Source organism: Anomaloglossus baeobatrachus, chromosome 4 (genome assembly GCF_048569485.1).
Source record: "Anomaloglossus baeobatrachus isolate aAnoBae1 chromosome 4, aAnoBae1.hap1, whole genome shotgun sequence".
In the NCBI taxonomy this organism is placed as follows: Eukaryota; Metazoa; Chordata; class Amphibia; order Anura; family Aromobatidae; genus Anomaloglossus; species Anomaloglossus baeobatrachus.
Genome location: NC_134356.1, coordinates 376,053,188 through 376,080,272, shown reverse-complemented (window position 1 = coordinate 376,080,272; position 27,085 = coordinate 376,053,188). Strand labels below are relative to the sequence as shown.

General features: G+C 42.3%; 1 protein-coding gene across 9 annotated transcripts in view; it reads left to right on the top strand.

Moving 5' to 3' along the window:
• The window catches only part of MAGI2 (membrane associated guanylate kinase, WW and PDZ domain containing 2), a 1,367,587-nt gene that overhangs the window by 786,216 nt on the left and 554,286 nt on the right, over window positions 1-27,085 (top strand). For all 9 annotated transcript variants that reach the window (XM_075345212.1, XM_075345209.1, XM_075345205.1 and 6 more), the window contains one exon: window positions 8,710-8,829. In XM_075345212.1, coding sequence (XP_075201327.1) covers window positions 8,710-8,829 — 120 coding nt within the window. The remainder of the gene's footprint in view (window positions 1-8,709; window positions 8,830-27,085) is intronic.

The following is a 27,085-nucleotide window of genomic DNA, read 5'->3' as shown; positions in this document are numbered from 1 at the left end:
CCAGCAGCTGGAGGATGCAACAGTGTGTGGAAAGGCCACTGGAGGCCTCTCAGAGAGATGATCGTAGGCTGGGGAGAGTATAGCGGTGACTGCAGTGAGTAGAGCGGTGCTTATCACCTGTTCGAGTCACCGACATGACACAAAGGCTATTATTTTTCACTCTTTTGATTAATCTGGTTTTTTTTTTATTTTACTTTTAGAACTTTTGTTAATATCTGCAATTTTCCATATTTCTTTATAAAATGTACCTAAAACAAAAGGGTTCACAAACTTTCATGCATCACTGTTGTACTTAGGTTTGTTTAGTGTAGATGGACACATTACTAAATAGAACCAATTTGGTGTGTTCTGTATGATCTGTACCTGAAGTGGTTGTGGCATGGTGGGTTCATTAGGCCACATCCATACGATGAGAATTTGGTGAGGTTTTTTTTATCTCAGTACTTGTTGTAAGGCAAAACCAGGAGTTGGTAATAAACACATTCTATACTTATTATACTATTTCTCTGATTGTTCCACTCCTGGTGTTGGCTTATAAATACTGAGGCGAGAGTCATCAATTTGCACAATGACTACGTGCAGGCAATAAACCAACCCCTGAAACCAGCGTCACTGATGACTCTTTGTTTGGACTTTTGTTTGTGGGGCTCCCACAAATCGCATCACAGGCCTCTTTAGGGCATTCAGGCTTTTCCTTGGTCATTTAACCGTCGCATTGCCATTTATAGCCCCCTTCTTCTTATAACCTACGGGGCAGTCACCTCACTGCCTGGTTATGGAATTTAGACCAATGCTTTACTCCTGTAGCAATTCTTCTACATAGTGCGCATCACATAAGTGCCCCAAGCATACCTTGCATCTTTACTATATATGAGCCTCTGCCCATTCATATAGTACATCGACTCTCATTGCTTCCTATAGCACTTACCTACAGCTTTAGCTACTATATTCCTTTCGCTTGGAGCTACAAGGACCCTTAATCTATTGAATTCTCCAATCTCTCATCTCCTAGTGTTGTGCACAGGACCCACTCTGTACAACATCAGTACGGTACCTTTATGTCCCTGGTGAAGGCTCGTTTAAGAGCCAAAACGTCGGACTATATTGCAACTCCTTGTTGTTGTGAAAGGACTGTATTGCAACTTCCAATTGTTGTGAAAACTTTTTTTGAATAAAACTCGAACATACTACAAAAACCATTGACTGTTTATCCTCCTTCCATACTGTGTGCCGTGGTTCTTATCATTATATGGACTATTTTTTCTCCTGAGCACCAGGTTTTGAAGCAGTTGAGCCCAGCTTACCCTTACTCTTTGTTTGGAGTGACTGCAATCTCTGCCCCCTGATGACGCTTTGTTTGAGTAGCCCAGCATGCACTGGGATTTCTTAAATGAAACATTATCAGAAAAGAAGTAAGGGGACCATAAAATCAATCACAGTTAGACAGTTTAGTGAGGGAAGGGTATGGAATTTTTAATGTATCGCTATTAGAAATTAGTTTATATTAACATTTCTTCAGCCTTCAGACAACCCCTTCAATCTAGTCCATATATTGTAGAAAACAAGTGTCTGTTAACCAATTACTGCTTGTAGCTCAGCATTAGAAAGCTTCTAGATGTTGCTGACTGGCTTAGAGAAATGTTTTATGGGGTTGTCATTTATTTCAACATTTCTGTAACTAACATCAACCTGGCACAAAGCTACAAAATAGATACATTTTAAAAAATGCAGATTTATTCTTCTACACCCCAAAATTGTCTTTTTACTTTTAGAATACAGTACATAATGTACATTTACTGTCCGTAGGCGAGATTTAGGAATAGCTACTGGAAGCAAAACCAGTGTAGGATGATAATCAACAACAGCAAATGGAGCTGTAGAGAGAACATCTATTACACACCGAGAGAGCTATGAAAAAGCCGTCTTCTTTGTGTGAATAATAAGCAGAGACATATTTTAATGCACTACTCTGTGCAAGCGCTTGTTGGTTGCCAGGGGATGTTTTATTCAGTCATTTTTTTTCTTAGATTTTCTCTTGCATTTCAGATTGATGGCTGCAATATCCCCTTTACTTATAATATTGGTGCTTCATACATGCTTGTAAATTTGTCCAGGCCTTCTCGTGTTTTATTAATATTGACAGCTCTTTGGCGGCATTTTGTATGGAATACTGTCACTGCAAAATACAGATCACCTTCAAGCCATATAGTTAAACAGAGCTCAACTATTATTAACAATTGCAGAGGTCAGAGCAGTAAATGGAGCTTTTCTAAGTTCTGGCGCTCAAGAACTTTGTGTGCGGGTAGTCAGACTTATTGGAAAAATATTTTCTGAGCCAAAAGTAATTGAAAAAAAAATGCAGAAGTGTCCTCGTAGTGTCCTGGTAGTCCTTCACTTACAAGGTAGGGGCAGACATAATCTAGAGGCAAAATGATCCAGTAGCCAAAGGGAGTCCATATCACAATTAAGAGGTTACCGTACTTGCTGAAGGATTGTGGTCTTCAGATAAAAGATTGGCAAATTAGAATTTGGACAGATCTGATAGTCTCTACAAAATGGTTAAATGGCGTGGATTTTATCCAGAAACTAGATTTGCAGCAAAGTTATTCACTCCAAATTGAATATCCCTTATTATGCTCTGGAGTCTCTTCAGATCTCAAAGCATAACAAACTTAAAAGGAGCCTGTCAGGTACAATATGCACCCAGACCCACGAGCAGTTCTGGGTGCAAATTCCTAATCCCTGCCTAGCAATCCCAGACTATAGTAGCATAGATAAAGAGATCTTTAGAAAAGTATTTCCTATAAAAAAAGTAGATTCTTTATGATATGCTAATGAGCTCAGGGATTAGTTGCAAGGGTGTTATTTCCCTCAACTAGTCCACCCTCTTAGCATGTTAGCATACCCACAGGGGCGTGCTAACATGCTATTCAATGCCCAATGCCTTGCGTCATCAGCAGTGACACACGTACCTATGACGATTGTCACCGCCTCAGACGCCAGGTTTAAGCTCAGTGTGCATGATCAGAAGTCCTTGGCACTTCTGGTCATGCGCACTTGATCTCTCTGAAACCGGGAACCATGCACCTGGCTTCAAAGTTTGCATGACCGGAAAGTACGGTGACTTCTGATCATGCACACTGACTAGCTTCTGGGGCGGGGACAACACATACAGGTAAGTGCGTCACCACAAACGACACTGGGAAATGGGTATTTAATGGCTTGTTAGCTCACTCCTGAAGGCATGCTAACATTCTAACACCCTTGTGACTAGTCCTTGCACTCATTAGCATCTCATAAAGTGTCTTTAGAAATACTTTTTCTAAAGATCTCTTTATCTATTCTAGTGTATACAGGGACGGTTAGGCAGGAATTAGCAATATGCACCCAGAACTGCTCTTGGTTCTGAGTGCATATTGCACCTGACAGGTTCCCTTGAAGATGTACATAAAAAATTAAAAACACTTGTACTCGCCTTATCGCTCATCTGTCCGGCCCCTATGTTCTTCAACATTCACCGTCTGGTCCTCAATGCATCTTCTTATCATCGTCTTCAAGCACAGAATCCTCGAATCTCTTTAGGCTAGGCTGGGGGTTCCGCTTCTCTGGCCCAGGATGTTTTTTGCAATACTGTGTAAGGTGACAATGTGCCTCGTGACCTTACATGCATATGCACTAAATCGTCCTGGGCCTCATCCTGGAACCTTGATGGCCTTTTACCGTTCAGCAAAATATCAAACTGATGACCACCATGTTACTGAATTTGCATACTGGTGAAAAGAAATGACAAAAACTTGCATTCAACAAAATACTAATTGTTTTTTTGTAATGTTTAAGTAGCATTCAGTTCCACAGGAGTACATTAGCTCATCTCTAGTAGAGAAGCTTAGTAAGGACCTTTATGAGTATAACTTTTGGTAAATTAGCTGTTTTATCATCAGGGAGCCGATATACTATTTCTACACAGGGGTCCCCTATTATATATTGTATGCCCACCTTTGTTATAAGACCTGTAATGATTCCCACTTACCATCAGTCTTTAGGCAGCACAGAGAATCCATGGTTAGCAGTGCTGTCTTACATTTCAATCATATTCAAAATGCCTCCATGATGTTTGTACGTTCTCCCTGTGTTTGTATCGTGGTGACTTTCTTCGTACTCTGCTCAATCTTGAGTTTAGAGTGTGCGTAAAGGGTGCTTTACACACTGCGACATCGCTAGCGATTGCTGGCGATGTCGCGAGCAATAGCACCCACCCCCGTCGTTTGTGCGATATGTGGTGATCGCTGGCGTAGCGAATAATATCGCTACTGCAGGGTCAAACGCACATACCTGTTCAGCGACGTCGCTGTTGCTGCCGAACATTCCCTCCTTCAAGGGGTAGGTGCGTTCGGCGTCACAGCGACGTCACTAAGCCCAATAGCCCAATAGCAGAGGAGGGGCGGAGATGAGCGGGCGGAATATCCCGCCCACCTCCTTCCTTCCTCATTTCCGGTGGACGCAGGTAAGGAGATGTTCGTTGTTCCTGCGGTGTCACACATAGCGATGTGTGATGCCGCAGGAACGACGAACAACCAGCGGCATGCACCACCAACGATATTATGAAAAGGAGCGATGTGTCAACGATCAACGATTTTTGACGTTTTTGTGATCGTTGATCGTCGCTCTTAGCTGTCACATGCTGTGATGTCGCTAACAACGCCGGATGTGTGTCAAAACACCGTGACCCCGACGATATATCGTTAGCGATGTCGCAGCGTGTAAAGCACCCTTAAGAGCCAAGTAGCTTAACTGATGTAAATTAGTCCTTGTTTGTCTAAAATGGAGAAAATTAATTAACGCTGATAAAGCTCAGGGGATAAATGTGAATAGTGAAATTCTCCATAATATTTTCTTGAATGTTCCTAAAAATATTAACATTGCTTGAAGTTCTGAATTTTGCACTACTTAAGGGTATACTCACACTCTTTCATAATTGGGCCAATGCTCTCACAGGAGAGACTATACACCTGACACTCAGCTCAAAATCTGAGCCAATTGTCATTTCAATTGTGATCCAATTCTCTCACATGCAAGAATCGTATCACAGATGCAGAGAAGATGGAGAAGTTAATTTCTCCATCTTCTCCAGTGTCTGTGTTGGCGTTACTCAGCACTTGAATAACATCCAAGTGCAGTTCAATGTTTTGCACCCACCCATTCACTTAAATTGGTGTGTGCCGTCCAATATACGCTGCCAATCGCATCATGGGGAGATTTTATTTTCTCATGCCAATCTGGCACTGTTTGGCATTGCCACATAGTATAACATTGGAGCGAATGCTAACCAATAAAACTTCAGATAGTATTCAGCCATGTTATATACCATTGTCCGCTTACAATAAATGGGAAAATACATGTGTTGTGCGCTTACACCCTGACCGTGTACAAGGCATTAAATAATCAGATTTGTTAAAGGGACTCTGTCACCAGGTTTTTGCCACCCAATCTGAGAGCAGCATAACATAGGACCTGAGACCCTGATTCCACTGATGCGTCACTTAATGAGCTGCTTAGTGTAGCTTTTATAAAAACACTAATTAATTAGCAGGAGATAACAATTAAAGAACTACTTGGTGTGCTGCAGGTAGTCCAGCATATTCATGAGCTCTGTATAACTGCTAGATCTTCAGTAGAGAAAACATTGAAATGACAGCAAAATGGCAGCAAATAGCTCAGTAACTGACACATTGCTGGAATCAGGGTTTCTGTCTCTATATTATACTGCTCTCAGGTGGGGGAGCAAAAACTTGGTGACAGATTCCCTTTAAGCCGAGAGGACCTGTGTACTGTCCAAGTAAATAGCTATTCCGAATCATCATTTCTTAGATCTGTGTTGTGCAGTTCCTAATTATTAGTCCTAGTGGAATATTAAGAAGAAACTGACAGTTGGGCATTGCCATCCACTCCGTAGATTGCGTCCCCACCCTGAGTCCAAACACGTCAATGTAAACTGTAGAGATATCGGATTTGAATATATTCATTTATTTCCAGGCAGAATAGCAGGAGCAGCAAAATATAAAAGTGGGGTTTTTTTGTTTTGTTTTTTTTTTTAAGTAAAAAGTCTCAGAATTTTTATTTTAGAAGTAATGCAAATTGTATCTTAAAATATGTGAGAAGTGCTAACAGGTCCTGGTTTAATACATAATAAGAACGAGGTGTAAGATTAACACATTATTAGCACCATTTGGATAGTCTGCTATGTAATTGATCCGCACATAGCAATGCCTTCTGAATATTTATAACTCTTGTTTAGTTTAGTCTATTTTCTGTTCCACCAATTGTCTTCTAAACACGCCGTATCCCTGCTTCCTTCCACTGCTCTGTGTATGTGATCCTTTTTTTATGTCCTAAAATGTTGTTTTCTTTTACATGTTTACTTCTTTTTTTAATTTAGTAATTACTTTTGCTTCTTTATAGTCCTATCGCACAGGCAGACCCTGCTTGTCACTAAACTTGAGGTTTCTCTAATTGCATTCGCCCCTGGACAGGATTTTTCATAGACACGGCTTTTCCATTTACCTGCAAAGTGTCCGTCGCCAAAAAAACCCCAAACTTGACGAAGACAAACTCCACAAACTTTTACGTTCATGCAACTTGACTAAGGCTCGCTGCGTGTTGCTGTGTAGCATTAGTCCAAGGTTATGTTAACACGATGCTTTCCTGGTGCTTTTTTTTTTTTCTTTTTTCCCATGGGTTTTTTAAAAACTTGGTAACATCACTTCATTTTTACCAGGTGTCTAGAAAATTGTGTCAAAAAAATGTATTGTGAACACACGGGCAAATACAGTTGGAAATTAATAGGCGTTAAAAAATAAAACTAATGCCAAATGGCCCATTTACACTGGCTGATTATCTGCATATCTAAACAAGTCGCCAATATCTCATCGAACAAGAAAAAAATGCTCATTGTCGGGTGAAATGCTTTGTAATCTTGCTTTAAAATCTCAGCAGCACATCATCCTATGTAAACAGTGCATTTGTGGATATTGATGTTCTGTAGACTCCTTTATTTAAACAGGCCAATGGCTATTAGAGTTGTTTGATTATACAACAGGTCATTGGGTTACTTGTCAATCAGGGGTCATTTCAAGGGACTCTACCAGCACAGAATGACTGTTCACATCAAGTACAAGTGCTTGGTGCATCAGGGCTAATCATTTACATACAACTTCCCATCTGTTTGTTTTCTATCTATCTCTGCCCTTTTTTGCTCTGGATTCATAGAAGAGGGCAAGGAGGAGATAAAGGTAGCAGGTGGGAAGGTGAATTTAAATGATTAGCCCCGCCATGATTCACCGAGCGCCTGTACTTTGTGTGAACAGTCATTCTGTTGTAATGGAGTACTTTTAATGTCGGCCAGTACAAATACACCCTATGTATAATGATTCAATGCTGTAGGATTAGGTGCCCACTGCCTACATAGATATGTAAAGCCCCCTTTACACACTGCAACATCGCTAGCGATATCGCTGTAACGTCACCGGTTTTGTGATGTAATAGCGACCTCCCCAGCGACATTACAGTGTGTGACACGCATCAGCGACCTGGCCCCCGCTGTGAGGTCGCTGATCGCTACAAGTTGTTCAGGACCATTCTTTGGTCCTTTGTTTCCCGCTGCGCACCATGTATCAGTGTGTTTGACACCGTTACAACAACATCGTTAGCGACCCAGCCCATAGGCGTGCTAGCGTTCCCTTTCCAGCAAGGTCGTTCTGCAGGTCCGTATCGCTGCTGCGTCGTTGGCCAGATTTGCCTGTTTGACAGCTCACCAGCGACTGAGACTTTCCAGCGATCCCGGCCAGGTTGAGATCGCTGGTGGGATCGCTAGAAAGTCTCAGTGTGTGTAAAGGGGCCTTAACACTAGAAGTCCCAGAAATTTCGAGCTCCCTACTGAAGTCCCAAAAGAGGGTCAAATGACATACAATAAACTGAATAGAACTAACTAGAAACTAAATGGCTAAACTCAATGGAAAAGAACAACCTCCTGTGGTGCGACAGTAATGGCCTTAATTACAGAACAAAAGACGGTGATTATAGGAAGTTAGCTAAAATCCTTCAGGTCATTCGACCCGTCTCTGGGTTCCAAAGGTAGAAATGTTAAATGACCCCTCTCTGGGACTTCTAGTGTTAAGGAATTAGATACTTCAGTCTTGTGACATCATGTGGAACATATCATTATGCCGTGATCACGAAGTAGCAGGGGTTCCCAGTGATTGAATACTTACCAAATTTTAAAGGTGTGCATCTTATAGATTTCTCTATTGGGAACCTGTAGGAAACATGTATATATATATATATATATATATATATATATATATATATATATATTACACACCGTGAGGAGGGCGGACAACACCGCCAAAACGCGTAGTCCTATCTGTGTCTAGTTCCTGCTGATATTCTTTGTACCTGAGCCGATTGGACCTTTGTATTTTAAGAATTTTCTAATAAAACTGAAGAATTTTTAATCAGCACCCTGAAGCTCTGACGTCTCTGCTGGATCCATTTTTTATGTTTATATACAGTATATATATATATATATATATATATAAATATAAAAAATATATAATTTATTCCCTAATGGAGTTTTCTGTTTTGTGCTGTATTTTTTTTTCTGGTCCGTAATCTTTCTTTTACTAAAGTGAATGGCTTATTTCATTCTTTCAGGCACTACAAGGCAACCTAAAGAAGGGGAGGTGCCGGGTGTGGATTACAACTTTATTTCCGTGGAAGCGTTTATGGAATTAGAGAAAAGTGGAGCCTTATTGGAGAGCGGTACTTATGAGGGTGAGTTTGGAAAGCTATGTTGATTTTTAAGAAGGGTCTAAATAATGTCAATTGGTCTTCTTTCATGAATCTTAGTGCAAATATGTGTCAACCAATTGGCTTCCATCTGTCTTCTTTTTCTTTTACAAGTAATGCAGTCAGCTGATTATATAGCACTTGTTTTTTGTACTAGTTTCCAGAAAGGCAGTCTACTATGGAAAGCGCTTTGAAGCCAGAGAGGTCAACTTCTAAAGATAGCTCAGGTTCTGAGAAACCACTGATGTCGTATATTACCTAGACATCCATTTCAATGAACATCATGTACTGCTTATGTTCAGCTTCTCCCTACAGGATCCGCTTGGTGAGAAGGGGTTCCTGATAAAACAGAACTCCTTTACACATACTCTTAAGAGACAGAAAATGGTTATTTGAAATTGTTGTAACCTGCCTTTTCATTGATTTAGTTTTTAAAGCATTAGTTATGTTCCAGCTTATTTTTAGAAGTCTGCAATATGGCAGTCCTATCATTAATCTTAATTATATAGTACGTAAAATAATATGATTGCTGTTTCCTCAAACACTCCTCTAAAGAAAATGTTTATTTAAAGAGGAGGTCCTGTGATGTAACTATGAAATTTTCAATTTTGAATTGGAATAACTTTCATAAAAAGCCTCTTCTGAAACATTCTGCTTATGGTTGTGGGCTTTTTTTCGGAGACCCTCTGGTACTAAATGTGTTTCCTCTACTGATTGTGTATATGAGGATTTATCTGCTGTTTAGATTGAGGTGCGTGTGGTGATCACCAGCGCTGGGTTTGTTAGGTGGTCATTCTACGAAGGCTTCAAAAGAACCAGAGGCAGACATTGATGGCGAAGGTCCCTTGTACATATCTGCCTCCCCACCCCTCTTTTATGCTGTACTCATTACAATATTCATTCTCATTACGGGAACTTATGCAAAATGTTGTAGTCTTTGTTGTAGTAGTTGTTTCATAGAGCTGTGCATGTGAATATACAGTACAAAATATACAAGGTGACACATTATATATGTATTAACACATTACACAGGCATATAAATAATGTACACATACATAAATAAAATATGGATTTACACTTACATGTGTATGTATGCATAATATATACATATTAAACACACAGGTACATATTATGTATATAGGAACACACAAAAATCTTTACACTTAAAAATACAGCTGTAGCTCACTGTTAATGTTTCTGCCTTCCAGGTTAGGCCCCTTTCACACATCAGTTTTTTGCCATCAGTCACAATCCGTTTTTCTGAACGACGCAGATTGTGGCTAAACTGATGCGACAGATCCATTTTTCAATGGATCTGACTAGCTGGCGGCTAAATAATAATTGGAGCATGCTCAGTTAAAAAAAAACTGAATCCATCGACGGATTCCGCCATTTCACGGATGACGCCAGATCCTGAGCCCATAGGCTTCCATTCTACTAAACGACGGACGGTGACGGATCGTTGTCCATTTTTCAACGTACACAAATAACATTACTGTGGACATCATCTCCTTCCGATAGACAAACATTTTTTGACGGACCTGTCAAACAACGGATGAAACGTGAGGCCATCCGTCGCTAATACAAGTCAATGAGAAAAAAACTGGATCCGTTTTTTCAAAATTCAACGGATTGTGACTGGTGGCAAAAAATGATGTGTGAAAGGTGCCTTAAGCTGGGTTCACACATTGCGACAACGACGTCGCTGTTACGTCACCATTTTCTGTGACGCAACAGCGACCTTGTAAGTCGCTGTTATGATCGCTGCTTAGCTGTCAAACACAGCAGAAGCAGCAGCGATCATCGCGACACGCGTCGCTGTGCTACATGTGCAGAGAGCAGGGAGCTGCGCATACTGCTTAGCGCTAGCTCCCTGCACTCCTAGCTACGGTACAAATCGGGTTAATTACCCGATGTGTACTGCAGCTACATATGCAGGGAGCCGCGCACACTGCTTAGCGCTGGCTCCCTGCACTCCTAGCTACAGTACACATCGGGTTAATTACCCGATGTGTACTGGAGCTACATGTGGAGAGAGCAGGAGCCGGCACTGGCAGCGAGAGCGGCGGACGCTGGTAACAAAGGTAAATGTCGGGTAACCAGGAAAAGGTCTTTCCTTGGTTACCCGATGTTTACCCTGGTTACAGCTTACCGCAGCTGCCAGAAGCTGGCTCCTGCTCCCTGCTCGCTTCATTTCGTCGCTCTCTCGCTGTCACACACAGCGATGTGTGCGTCACAGCGGGAGAGCGACGACCAAAAAATGAAGCTGGACATTCAGCAACGACTGGCGACCTCACAGCAGGGGCCAGGGGCCAGGTCGTTGCTGGATGTCACACACAGCGACAGTGACGGGACGTAGCTGCAACGTCACAGCGGTGACGTAGCAGCGACGTCGTTGTCGTCGGCGCTGTGTGTGACACCACCCTTAGACTTTCTGAGTTTGATTCCCAGATAAGGCCAATTGCTAGAAAATGAAGTAAATGTGTAAAAGAATCCAGTGCACACATAAAGATGCCTCTTTCCCCTTGGTTACACACCCAGTGTGTCCACAATATGTAAGCATTCAAGCTGAAAAGTCCCAAGAACTGGAATATTGAGCCAGTAGAAGTACAGATATTTAATCTGTACTCCATTAGTACAGATTTTAATATCTTCTCACAGCTTAGCATGTTGCTTAGATAAGGTTGCATACAGGTTTTGCAACAATTCCTTAAGGGTATATGCCCACGATCAGGACTCACTGCGTCTTGGATGCAGCAGGTCCTGACCTGCGGGGCCGCGAGTGTCCTACGCATCAGGGTTCAGTGCGTTGCGGTCTCTCGCTTGTCTTCTCCCTACGGAGGACGCATGCTAATCTGCAACAAACAATTGACATGCTGCGGTCTGGTAAGACACACAGCAGGTCAGTGTTTACTGCGGAAAAAACAGGCACAGTAGGCACGGGATTTTTAGAAATCTCATCCACTATGCCTGTACTGTACAACGCAGCGTTTTGGACGTAGCTGAAGCAGGCTGCGTCTAAAACGCTGCAAACGCTGATCGTAGGCACGCACCCTAAGAGTTAAATAGTCTGTACTCCCAGTTGATACATTTTGCCTCCTCTAATGCTTCAGCATAAGATAGATTTGTGCCACTGATGAATTTAGAATACATAGGATGGTTCCTTCCATTTACAATAGGCAGATTATACGATATTAAATTTGGTAAGGAGCCAACCGTGGTTAAAGAGGCAAATGAAAAACGTTCCTCTAGGGTTTGGAGCTGTAAAAATAAACTTATTGATAATTTCCTAATAACATCCACCTGAATCCAGTGCAGGACACTCCTTTGTCTGTGTTGACACAGAAAGAAGAGACCTCTCCTCTCCGCTAGCAGCAGGCCTATGAATGGGGACTTGCAGCGCATAAATGGCTATTGTTCTGATGAAGCACTGCTCTAGTCACCTGACCACTGTAGTCAGTCACAAGCCACGGTGGTCCTGCTGCTGTTAGAATGGTGACCTATCCTCTTCCAGGGCTCGCACAGATTTTGGAATGGTCTGCGTTGGATCCATGTGGATGCTAGTAGGCGAATACCACTTAGGCCCGTTTCACACGTCAGTGAAAAACACTGACGTTTTTCACTGGCGTGTAAAACACGCACATGTCCCTCCGTGTGCCGTGAATCACGGCAGACGTGGGTTGTCTAAGTGCAATCCGGGCTCCGTTCTCCGTGGCCCGTGATTAAACTGCACTTAGAGATTAACTCACCTGTGTGCGCTCCCGCTCTCCATGGTGCTGATCGCTCCCGCGGTGCAGCATCCGGCCGGCGCTGACCCCCGCAGCAGCTGCTTCCAGGTCGGCTGTGTCGTGCATCATGAATATGCGCGACAGTAATGAGCCGGCTCAGAAGCAGCAAGCTGCATGGGCTGCAGAGGTCATCGCTGGAGCTGGGTGAGTAAAAATGATTTTTATTTTAAAAGCACGTTTTTTTCTGGCACGTGTCTCACGGATCACACCACTGCGTGGTCCGTGGAACATCAGTGATGCCAGAAAAAAATGGACATGTCTCCGTGCGGCAATCACGCACACGCGGGTACGCCGCATGGAGACACGTGCAGTGAAACATCACTGATGTGTGAGCAGACCCATTCATTATAATGGGTCTGCGTATGTCAGTGATTCTGGTACGTTTAAAAAAAAGCACAAACGTCCCAGAATCACTGACGTGTGAAAGGGGCCTTAGTTGTGGATATTTTATAGCACAAAGCTGTGGGGAACTTTTTATCTAGATCACTTTTTATTTTATTTCCAGAAAACTGTAAACCCTTTTACCCTTTTACCCTGATTCAACTTTTTTGGGGGGTCCAGTGGCTGCTATAGTAATGTAATATTTTGTTTACTGTATCTTGTCTTTTTGCAGTTATACAGTTTATCCTTGTACAGGTTCTTACATGAACATTAGTTGCAATGATTTTACATTAGTAGAGAACCTGTAAAATAATTATGCCTTTTAACATTATACAAAATGAAAACATTAGTTTTTCATGCAGCAATAAGCTACTGTATATAGTCACTTTTATGCCAAGAAATCCAATAATTAGTGAAAGACATGGAAACTGGAATCTGCTTTAGAACAAGATGCTAGAGTAGAATAGAATCTCATAAATCCATCATTATGTATGGATCTGCTCTGCTGCGCTCAGCAAGTTATTTAAAAGCCTTGAAGCTTCATTTGAAAAGGTATTATTTATGTTGCCAGGGTACGTGATCCATATAAATCATTTGTGAACAAGATTTATTGTCTTTGTAACTTATAATCAACATTTACCAGCAAGCGTTTGGCCAGCTTCAAAACCGCATCTAGAAGAGACTGGAGGACATTTGTGAGGTTTGTTGTGTAAAGGGGTGTCCAGAAGAGGGTACTCCTATCCATTGCTCCACAGCTTTGGTACACCAACATCACCATCTGCCAGAGCACCAGTGTAATCAGGAACTAATCTGTAAGAAGTGGTGTTTTTCCTCGAGAGAGAAGTTAGAAGGGAACACAGAGTCAGGTGACAACTGTGGCGCAGTTACAAAATATAAAATACTGGGTCAGCAGCAATAAGGAGTTTTCAACAAGACTACCAGGGAAGCAGACATGTGCATAGCAGGGCAGTGTTGTCTGTGGAGAAGACATCTGGAAGCATACAGTCATCAGAGGAACTCGAAGACTGAATATCGCCACCAGAGGAAGCCAAAAAACAAATACTGTTGCCAGAGGAACCCAAATTCCATCACCAGAGGAACCCAAAGACTGAATACAGTTACCAGAAGAGCATCAGACAACGGGTTCAAATACCAAAGATTGGATATCAAGAACCAGAGACTGGGAAACTAACATTTGTTCCACAGCAACATCCAAGTAAGCTGGGCATTACTTCCCGCCTTGATGGGGCTAAGAGAGAGAATAGTTGATTATTAAAGCTGACTATCAGTGTAATGCATCATATTTAGTGAACCATTACAGCAGATAGATTTAGGACAGTCTAAAGGCTGCTTTACATGCAGCAACATCGCTAGCGATGTCGCTCGTGAAAGCACCCGCCCCCTTCGTTTGTGCTTCACGGGCAAATCACTGCCCGTGGCGCACAATATCGCTAGGACGCGTAACACGTACTTACCTTCCTAGCGACGTTGCTGTCGGCGTCTAACAACCTCTTCTTTAAGGGTGCAGTTTGTTCGACGTCACCCAGCGGCCCACCAATTGAAGTGGAGGGGTGGAGAGGAGCCGCAGGATCGTCATTCCAACCTCGTTGCTGGAGGATGCAGGTACGTTGTTGTTTGTCGTTCCTGGGATGTCACGCGTAGCGATGTGTGCTGCCTCAGGAACGACGAACAACCTGCATCCTGAATGAGCAACGACATTTTGAAAATGAACGACGTGTCAACAATCAATGATGTGGTGAGTATTTTTTTGATCGTTAGCGGTCGCTAGCGAGGTCGGATGTGCGTCACGAATTCCGTGACCCCAATGATATCTCGTTAGCGATGTTGTTGCGTGTAAAGCGACCTTAAGGCTATGTGCCCACGCTGCGGATTTACCGCGGATTTTGCCGCGGATTTGCTGCGGATTTACCGCGGATTTCCCGAAAATCTGCAGCAGCGGCACTTCCAAGCCATTTCAATGGCATTTTGGAAATGCTGTGTCCATGCTGCGGATTTTTCCGCTGCGGATTTGCCGCGGATTTTGATGCGGAAAAATCTGCAGCATGTCAATTATTTGTTGCGGATTTTGGTGCGGATTTTGGGTATAGAATGGTGAAAAAAAAAAAAAAAATCCGCATCAAAATCCGCGGCAAATCCGCGGTAAATCCGCGGCAAATCCGCGGGTGCGGATTTGCCGCGAAAGTCGCGGATTTTCATGCAGAAAAATACGCAGGTACATTCTACCGTGGGCACATAGCCTAAAGGCTACTTTACACACTGCGATATCGGTCCCGATATCGCTAGTGTGGGTACCCGCCCCCATCTGTTGCACGACACGGGCATGTCGCTGCCCGTGCCGCACAACATCGCCCAGAGCCGTCACACATACTTACCTGCCCGGCGACGTCGCTGTGACCGGCGAACCGCCTCCTTTCTAATGGGGCGGTCCGTGCAGCGTCACAGCGACGTCACTGAAATGTCACTGAACCGCCGCCCAATAGCAGCGGAGGGGCGGAGATGAGCGGGACGTAACATCCCGCCCACCTCCTTCCTTCGTCATAGCGGCCGGGAGGCAGGTAGGGAGAGCTTCCTCGCTCCTGCGGTGTCACACGCAGCGATGTGTGCTGCCGCAGGAACGAGGAACAACTTCGTTACTGCTGAAGTAACGATAATTGAGAATGGACCCCCGTGTCGCCGATTAGCGATTTTGCACGGTTTTGCAACGATGCAAAATCGCTTATCGGTGTCACACGCAACGGCATCGCTAATGCGGCCAGATGTGCGTCACAAAATCCGTGACCCCAACGACTCCGCATTAGCGATGTTGCAGCGTGTAAAGCCCGCTTAAGTGTTTCTTGTTCCATTGGCATATTGTGACTAGAAGTAGGGGCGACACAACAGTTCCTTGACGGAAGAATCAGGGTTGGGTTATTATTAAGAGAATCTGTTTCTAGCAACCTGCAGTGATTGCATAGACCTGATCAGTTGAGTGTAACTGTGAAACATGCTAACTGTAATTTGATTTATTAGCTTTGGCCTTCTGTATTGTTTTTTTTTTTTGTTTACCCATCCCTTCTCCATCCACCTGTTCCTGCCTAAATAAAAATCTGTTGCTGTCATTGCTGTCATTATGGAGTCATCCTTGCATATCTGGCCTGAATCTTACACATGCAAAATTCTGTTTCATAAATATTCTCTTACAATTTTTGTATCATTTTACTTCCAGTAAAAAAGCATGTACAACAGACACTAATGTTTATACTTTTTACAAACAAAAAAATGTGTGAAGGAATAAAAAATAAATTAAAATATTGAAAATGGAAATGACAGATTCCACTGTTCCGTAACTTTGCCATATTGCCCCATAACCTTTCCATATTACACCATGCTTTATCTCATAATCTGAACCAAATAAGTTTATCTTGGTCTCATCATATCACAGAATATGGTTTAAGTAATCCATGTCATTAGTCTGCCGGTCTTCAGCAAACTGTTTGTGGGCTTTCTTGTGCATCATATTTAGAAGAGTCTTCCTTCTGAGATGACAGCCATGCAGACCAATTTGATGTGTTATGGGCTGAGCACTGACAGACTGACCTCTCCCACCCCTTTAAACCTCTGTAGCAATGCTGTAGCATTCATACATCCATTTTGAAAAGACAACCTCTGGATATGACGCTGAGCACGTGCACACAATTTCTTTGGTTGACCATTGTTAGGCCTGCTCTGAGCGGAACCTGTCTTGCTAAACCACTGTATGGTCTTAGCCACCGTGTTGCGGCTCAGTTCCAGGGTGTTGGTAATCATCTTATAGCCTAGGCCATCTTCATGTAGAGCAACAATTATTTTTTTTTTTCAGATCCTCAGGGAATTCTTTACCAAAAGGTACCTTGGTGAACTTCCAGTGATTAAAATGAAAGCATGTGCGAGTGCTGATGCCTAATTTAACACACCTGCTCCCCATTCACATCTGAAACCTTGTAACACTAATGAATCATATGATATTGGGATGGGAAAATGGCAAATTGTGCCCAATTTGACAATTTTTACTCTGGGGTGTACTCCCCTTTGTTACAAGCGGTTTAGACATTAACGGCTGCATGTTATTTAGAGGACACTTTAAATTTACACTGTTATACAAGCTGTACACTAATACAATTTAATGTACCCAAAGTGTCATCTTTAGTGGTGGCCCATGAAACAATACAACAAAATACTTACAAAATATTTAAGTAAATAAAGGATCGGCACTTCAAACTTCATAAACGATAATAGATTTATTCTATAAGTATTGAGGCTACAAGCAAAGTAAAAAATGCATTTTCAGCTAATAAGCCTTTTTCAAACAAGCCGAGCCTACATGTCCCAGCTTCAGAGAGGTCTAGTGCGCATGACATGACCAGAAGAACCAGGACTTCTGATCATGAGCACTGAGCCTAAACCTGGCAACGGAGGCTGTAACAACAGACACAGGTACTTGTGTGCATGCCGATGACACTGGGCATTGAATAGCATGTTAGCACACCCACAGGGGTGTGCTAATATGCTAAGAGGGCGGACTAGTCAGGGGAAATAACGCCCTTGTGATTAGTCCCTGCGGTCATTAGCATATCATAAAGGATCTTTACAAATACTTTTTCTAAATATCTCTTTATGTATGGTACTAGATTCTAGGACAGTTAGGCAGGGATTAGCAATATGCACCCAGAACTGCATGTGGTTTTATGTGCACATTGTACCTGACAGGTTCCCTTTAAGAAAAATTCTTTCAGACATCTTTCGGTGCCTGAAAGATTTGTCACCCTTATGATTGCGTTGAACCCTGTGCACTAGACCTACCTCTCTTGAGTTAGCGTCTTTATATGGGGTTTAGGCAGGTATACCAAAATTTTCTTTTGAACAAATGTTTATCACGCAACTCAAGAAAATGAGATACAAGTAAATCTGGTTGCTTACAGTTGACCAAAACTTGTCTACGGTGGGCTGTATTCTTGCAGTGCCTGATATTGTCCTTCTTTCACAGGAAATAACGATCCATTGAACTTGTTGACCAGAAACTGTTACAGGAAATATAAAATATACATATGCCAAAAATATCAGCACTACTGACAGAATATATTGTACTACTGTAATGAAAAATATGGGGGCAACATTTTCTTGGTGTAGTTCACACTGTACGTTGATATTGTTTGAGACATTATCTTCCAGCTTTCTCTATTAGGGCGTGGTAGATCTCTGGAGAGAAGTAAAACAAAGAAATTGATGAGGGGTGTGTCTAACTGTTCCTCACAAAATCAGATAGCAGTTTAAATGATGAATGATGTGATTGCAACTTACAACCAGGAAACGATGTCAGACAAGTGTTTACGCAGGATGACAATCGTGAATGAAATGGTTGAATAGCAATCGTTAACCGCGAATATCATGCACTGTGCTCACATGTACAGATTATCTGAAGTGTAGATGTGTTCATTATTCAAATTGCCTTAACTGATACTATTTATTTTGAATGTATGAATTCATAATCTATTCTACAAACATTTCAGTTGATACTGCAAAAAGAATATTTAATTGAATTAGCTAAGCAAATATTTTTTTTCTAATGACTAATATGTAGTGACTCCATATTCTAATACGAACTCGTTCCAATGTTCCATCTACTACTGAATTATTGCCTTGCAATATGGTTAATCCTACTTGGAACTTGAATCTCCACTCCTACCTTTTGTCGGTTAAGTTGTTGACCAAGCGAACAATCTCATATTTCACATTGAACTAATGTTTTTAAAGGTATTCAGTTGCTAAACCCATCCACACTACACAATTCTCATGAACAATGAGTCATTACCGTTACCATTTTCTGTGACGTTGCAGCGACGTCCCGTCGCTGTCGCTGTGTGTGACATCCAGCAACGACCTGGCCCCTGCTGTGAGGTCGTTGCTCGTTGCTGAATGTCCTGCTTCATTTTTTCGTCGTCACTCTCCCGCTGTGAAGCACACATCGCTGTGTGTGACAGCGAGAGAGCGACGAAATGAAGCAAGCAGGGAGCAGGAGCCGGCGTCTGGCAGCTGCGGAAAGCTGTAACCACTGTAAACATCGGGTAACCAAGGGAAGACCTTTCCCTGATTACCTGATATTTACCTTCGTTACCAGCCTCCGCCGCTCTTGCTGCTAGTGCCGGCTCCTGCTCTGTGCACATGTAGCTGCAGTACACTTCGGGTTAATTAACCCGATGTGTACTGTAGCTAGGAGAGCAAGGAGCCAGCGCTAAGCAGTGTGCGCGGCTCCCTGCTCTCTGCACTGTGACATGTAGCTGCAGTACACATCGGGTTAATTAACCCGATGTGTACTGTAGCTAGGAGAGCAAGGAGCCAGCGCTAAGCAGTGTGCGCGGCTCCCTGCTCTCTGCACATGTAGCGACGTTATGATCGCTGCTGCGTCGCTGTGTTTGACAGCTAAGCAGTGATCATAACAGCGACTTACAAGGTCGCTGTTACGTCACAGAAAATGGTGACGTAACAGCGATGTCGTTGTCGCTGTCGCTATGTGTGACACCAGCTTAAGGATCTGGCAGATTACACCGTTCAACAAGTTTTCAGGAATTCTTTGTAAATGCATTCAAATGAGGTTATTTACATGTCTATGACCATAAAGGAACAGAATATATAAAAAAAAAAAATGCTAAATTCATTAGCTCTAGTATTTAAAATAGGAGCTGTGGGGCAATTAAATTTAATACAATTAATGAAATACAAAATTCATTGTTACAATACTATATTTGAAAAAACCTTCTGCACATTTATTTGGAATTTTTATGGCAAACTATCATTGCGTTGGGCCAAAGTACATGATAAATAACTAAATAACTACACTTATTGCAATTTCAAGTTGCCCTTCTCTTGGCCTTCCATTTGTACAGTAGCTTTTGAGCGTCTCTCTTGATTTTCCTACAGTAGTCTCCTAACATTGCTCTCCATTTCTCTTCATACCTTTTCTCAATGGCAGCAATGTCCTGATGGAATCTCTCACTGTGTTCATCACGGACGGCTCCACAGTTCTCTGGTAAGAAGTCGAGGTGGGAATGGCGCAAGTGAATCTTCAGAGACATGTGTACCCCAAGCTTGAGGTAGCACATGAGAGCCTCATCCCCCAGCTTTTTGTAATTAAACGCATGCTTGTTTCCCGAAAATCGTGAACAAACACTCTTAAAACTATCCCACACTGATTTCCCAACAACCTGAAGTACGTCATCGGCCTTAATGTCCTTGTACAGCTCCCTAATCTGTGGGCACAGAAAGATACCCTCTTTCAACTTTACATGACTTACCGTAATCGAGGACATTTTGATGTCAAGTAATTGAAACCTTCACTTTTTTGCTGCTTGCTCTTTGATGTGTAGTCATGTTTGATGTGTAGTGGAGAGAATAAAATTTTCTTAGAATCAGCCAATAATTTATTTTATACCTTTTTGGTGCCAGGCTGAAGTCTTTCTCTTGCAGGCCAGGCTTTCTTTTAATGTATTGAAGCTAGCCCATACATTTACTGCATTACAATTCTCCACAATCAACACTTGTAAAATAAAAACTAGAGGTAATGATCAATTTTCTGTTATTTTCATTATTAGCCGCATCAAATCTACACAAATTAGCTACTTTTGATCAATTTAAAATTTTATTGTTGAACATTATCTACCAGTGTAATTGGGCATTAAGTTGAGTGTACACAAGAAGTTCTTTTCACTTATTATGAAGCTGTATATATTGCTATTTGCTCTCTTGAAAGAAACACCTACATTTATATAAGGAATACCTATATACATGAAGCCTATAAATAAATAAACAACCCTGGCAATCCCTGGAGACCATTAGAAATCATTCAGCTGTGCATTTTTTTCTTGTCTGTATTCTTAAATAGAGATGAGCAAACGTGTTTGAAAAAGATTCGCCAATCTCAAGTTTGGCAAGAACCTTGCCCATTCAAATTCGTGTTTGGAAACCCAAGCACTTGTCTCAAAAATTGGCAATGTTCAGTTTTGTTCAGTAACTGTTCGCGGCTGCACTAATACTTTTCTTCTACGTTATTATGACTTTGGCTAGGGTAGTGGTGCTGTATGATGAGCGGGGGAGGTGTTTGTTGAAGGGATTTGTTACCAGTCTCCACGACAGCGGCTGTCACACTGCTTCTGGGTCCGCTAATTACATCTCATACATAATCACTGCTTCCCCTGCCCACTGTCTGTGACAGGATTTGTTACTGGCTGCAGTCAGATGGCCGGCGTCCCTGATTGATTTCCCTCTCACAGGATGTCTGGGTTCCTTAATGGAGTCTAAATATAAATAATAAAAATGGTGTAGCATCCTCCATATATTGAAACTCAGCTCAGATAAAGCACACTGCTACAGGTAGCAGCCCCCAGTCAGTCATTCGCGCTATCTTGGCTGTGTATCAAAATAAGAGGGACCTTGTATGTGGCTTTTTTTAATTATTTCAAATAATTTAAATAACGACATGCGGTCCCCCCATTTTGATACTCAGCCAAGATAACGCTGACAGCTGAAGGCTGGTATCCTTTGGCTGGGGAGGCCCATGGTTATTTGGTACCCCAGCCTAAAAATAGCAGCCCAGAGCCACCCAGAATTGTCGCATCCATTAGGTGCGACAATACCGCCTCTTTACCCCGCTCATCCCAATTGCCCTGGTGCAGTGGCAATCGAGGTAATATACGGGATTAATGATGGCTGTGATTTGTCAACAAATGACAGCTGCCATCAAGCCCTAGGTTAGTGATGGGGAGGAGTCTATGAGACCCTCCATTACTAATCCTGTAAGTAAAAAAAAAAAATAACACAAAAACATTGAAGAAATCCTTTATTTGAATACAATAAAACACCCTCTTTCTCTAATGTATTAACCCACCAAACACCCAGGTCCAATGTAATCCAGACGAGGTCCCACAACAATCCATCCTCTGCTACATACTGAAGTCACACTGTGCGGGCACAGTACAGAACGTGACTGTCCACTGTGGCTTCAGGCAAAATAGTTTATTTAAACCATTTAAAAAAGCCACATGAGGTCCTTTGTATTTTGATACACAGCCAAGATAATGCACACTGCTGGGGGCTGCAGCGTGTAGCCATGTGCTTTATCTGTACTCGGTATCACAATATGGGGGAACCCTATGCCATTTTTTATTTATTTTTAAAATATTATAAGGACGCAGACATCAAGTGCGTCACACAGGGTGGAGGTGGGGTCTGCTTGCAACCATTCAAATGCTGGGACTGCCGGTGGGCAGGGGAAGCAGTGAATATGTATGAGCTTTAATAAACGGACCCGGAAGCAGTGATATAGCCACAGAGAAGGCTAGTGAGTATAACTGTCCTGCTTTATTCCTTATTTTCTTTCTTATGCAGCCCCCCTACTCATTCTAAGGCCCCGTGCGCACGCAGTGGATTTACTGCGGATTTTGCCGCAGAATTTCTGCAGAAAATGTATCTAACATTGCTGCAGTCATTCCCCAGCAAATCCTATGGGTTTTAAAAAATGCTGTGCGCACTCTGCTTTTTTTATACCCTCAGATTTACCCGCGGATTTTCCGCTGCGGAATTAATGAGCATGTCACTTCTTTTCCACAGGTACCTGCGGTTTTGCAATAGATAATGGTAAAAACCACGGGGACCAACTTGCGGAAAATCCGCAGTAAATCTGCGGCAAACCGCGGCAAAAACGCAGGTGCGGGATTCTTTCAGAGGGTCCGTTTTTCTCTTAAGAAAATGGCACTTTCATATTTGCAATATTTTTATTATCCACATTGTAGAAATGTATTAACAGTACAGATTAAGCTTTATTAATCTTTGTGCCATGGCTTACAAAAGAACAAATTGTTCCAGACCTATAGTATGGCTGGTCAAATGAGCACCTAGAGACCCCAGGGAATTATAATAGGGTCTGTAAGGATTCCATCTACATTTCTGATGTTTTGTCAGAATAAATTAGTTTCCTTGCTGTGCAGTTCTTGTTGGCTAAAGTGGTAGAAACACTTAAAATTGAACAGAGCCTTAAGACTATATAAAAATATTACTTTTCGTATGTATCAGTGTAAAGGTTAGTTTTGCATGGAATTTTGTGTGAATATAGTAAATACCAGTTTCATTTCTGCAAAAAAAGCAAAGAACTCTTTGATATAACTATACATAAAATAAATTGAACACCCAATGTTGAAGTACAGTTTGACATGGTGTTACGATATGCTATACATTGTTCCCTACTGACCTAAAGAGACAACTGAACGCAAAATTAAAAGAATGTTGAACTGATTTGGTTTCACTCTTTAAAGTCGAAGGGGTTATAAAAAAAAAATTTAACATTTTTGCCGTCAGACACAGCAAGATATGTATTGAGGAGACCTCTGTGTGAATTGATAGCTTTTTACGTTGCATTGCATTTAGGGACTTAAGGCCGCTTTACACGCTACGACATCGCTAAAGCGATCTCGTTGGGGTCACGGAATTTGTGACGCACATCCGGCCGCGTTAGCGATGTCGTTGTGTGTGACACCTATGAGCGATTTTGAATCATCGCAAAAATGTTCTAAATCGCTCATCGGTGACATGCCCCCCCCTTCCCAAATATCAGTGCTGCTGCAGTAACGATGTTGTTTGTCATTCCTGCGGCAGCACACATCGCTATGTGTGACGCCACTGGAACGACAAACATCTCCTTACCTGCGTCCACCGGAAAAGGAGGAAGGAAGGAGGTGGGCAGCATGTTCCGGCCACTCATCTCTTCCCCTCCTTTTCTATTGGGCGACGGTTCAGTGACGCTGCTGTGACGTCGCTGTGACGCTGAATGAACCGCCCCCTTAGAAAGGAGGTGGTTCGCCAGTCACAGTGACGTCGCTGCACAGGTATGTGCATGTGACGCTGCCGTAGCGATAATGTTCGCTACAGCAGCGATCACCACATATCGTTACAACGACGGGGGCGGGAGCTATCGCGCTCGACATCGCTAGCAATTGCTAGCGATGTCATAGCGTGTAAAGCGGCCTTTAGATTTTCAATCTTTAGTTTTGCTGTGTTTATTCCAGGTGTGTGTGCGCAGGGGGTATACACAATAGCAGACATATCATTGATGCAACCTGTGCGACTGCACAGGGACCCAAGAGGTAAAAGGGCCCATTTCTCCTCCAAAGCAGGGGGAATTGTGTATTATAATGAGCTCTTCGGCTGCAATGGGCCCATATATTGTTCTTGCACGGGTCCTTTTTCTGTCCAGTGGGTACAAAACAATTTCTTAGGGGTTTTACTAGTTGATATAATTAATTATAAAATAAATGCAGCCCCAGATTACCCTGTTACATGCTTTAGATTTTGGATCCTGCTCTACATTAGGAGATGTCCTACATATGTGGTGGTCTTGTTCTAAGATGATTTCTTTTCAAGCCTGATGTTTGACCATGTACAAAACTGGTTTAGCTTTATTACATTTCAAACCCTCCTACTTTAGGCCCGTTTAATTGGTTAGTTTCAGGCCCTGAACATTTATATGCAAGTTGATCAGGGCTACGTAACTGGCCCTTTCACCAGAAATGACAAAAACTGCATTGGAAAAAAATAATCATTAATACAGTTATGTCTCCATACATGTCATACTAACTAAAGAATGTATGTCTGGAACACCAATGGTGTGAACATGGTGCAAGTCTCAAAAAACATAACTATGCAATAGGATAAAGAGTTGCACACAAGTCACAATGTATATGGGAATGATGAAAAGCAAAACTGCTATGGGAATACTAGACTGAAAAATACAGTGAACTATCTGAAAAAATGAAAAAACATGAAAAATGGAATATGCATAACTGCTATGAATAATAGTAATATAATAGGTGTTTAGCCATTGTATTGATCAATGCAAAAGAGCCCCAAAACCAGCGCCAAGGTAATCTCTATTTTTGGGGTCCCTAGCCTATATGTAACCTCACTTGCAGTTAAAAAACTTGCTCTATACAATATACATTGTGACTTGTGTGCAACTCTTTATCCTATTGTTTAGTTATGTTTTTTGAGTCTTGAACCATGTTCACACCATTGGTGTTCCAGACATACATTCTTTAGTTAGTATGTCTGGAACACCAATGGTGTGAACATGGTTCAAGACTAATATATCCGTATATTCAGATTATAAGACGCACCCCCTACTTTCCCCCAAAATTTGTGGGAACAAAAGTGCGTCTTATAAAGCGAAAAATACGGTATATCTGAAAAAAACATAGAAATATGCCAGTATGCTAAGAAATCTTAAAACTGTATACCTTTGCACAGAGCACATTTATAAAAGTAGGTGATTAGAGATGAGCGAACCTGAAGTTCAGTACAAACTCCAGACTTTTCCAAGAAAACAAAGTTCGGGTTTGGAGTTCGGGTGCTTTACAAATGCAAACCACTCGCGCAAGCATTGATGTGCTCAGGTATGCACGGTGCTCAGTCCAGTGCGAGCCTCTTGCAGTGTTTGAATGGCTCACACTGGGGGTAACGGTATGATCAGATGTAGTGTGCCCCCCTCCCCCCCAAAAAAATTGAATAAACCATGTCTACCCTCACCTGGAAGTGTTCTGTTTATGGCTAGAAGCGCGTGGGCAGAGACCCAAACTGCCTATCAGTGACATCAAATGAAATTGAAGTCAAGTCTGCGTCCAAAACCAAACATGAACTTCTATGGGTCCACTCATCTCTATTGGTGATTCTTCTGTAATTAAGATTAAAAGGTGAATTAGCATTTTTGGATTGGTCACCCTAAGTTGATAGAATACTGCAGGCTCAATAGACTAAATAGATGATGTAATAGACTAGCTACTAACAATGCAATAATTAAGATGAAATAATAAAGATGTAATTTTTCTATTATCCTGCATGAAAGATGTTATAAGTAATTACAAGCTCCTCTGGATCTTAAAAATTAGAGCCAATCAGCAAATTTAAGCATGATATTAGTTTACAGCACCACAAAATTAGTTATGCTCAACTGTTTTTGTCTCTGAACCAATTTGGCTGTAGAGCAGTGTAATCTAACAGTTTAGATTTATTTACCATATTTTTTGGTCTAAAGCCTGCTTTACACGTTGCAATTTTGCATACGATATCGTATGCGATTTGCAACGCCCCCATCGTATGTGCGGCATGTTCAATTTTTTTGAATGTGTCGCACACACGAGTAACCCCCCGTCACACGTACTTACCTTCCATACGACCTCGATGTGGGCGGCGAACGTCCACTTCCTGGACGTCACGCGGCAGCCGACCAATAAAAGCGGAGGGGCGGAGATGAGCAGGACGTAAACATCCTGCCCACCTCCTTCCTTCCGCATTGCTGGCCGAGAGTCGCAGGTAAGATCTGTTCATCATTCCCGGGGTGTCACACACTGCGATGTGTGCTACCCCGGGTACGATGAACAACCTGACGTTCAATTTTTAGGAATTGAACGACGTGCATGCGATGAACGTTTTACCATTCAATCACAATCGCACGTAGCTGTTACATGTTACAATGTAACTTACGATGTCGGATGTGCGTCACTTACGACGTGACCCCGCCGACATATCGTAAGATAAATTGTAGCATGTAAAGCGGGCTTAAGACTCTACAGGATGCCGCAGCTAGGGCGAGCACATCTGCCCATTGTTAAAGAAAATAAATACCATTGCTTCCCACGCCCATAATGCCACTTCCCTTTTGACACTCAAGCTGGCGATAAGAGGTGGGGGAATATGGGCATAGGGAATAGTGAATATTCATTTTCTTTAATAGGAGGCACGCATGTTTTCCCAAGCTCCCGGTATAGTGCAGCTGCTGGGGTGTCAGCTAATATAGAAAATTAATATTCACTGCTCCCCATTACTATAATCTTGGGCGTGGGGAGCAGTGAATATTCATTTTGGATTAGCCGGCAACTGACGTTGGCGTGTGACTGGGAGAGAATGGCCATAACGTCATGCGCTGCCCTACTTACATAAAGTCAGTTGCCGACATCAAAACAGGGTGCTATGTGGTGCGGAAGCGGATGGATGGT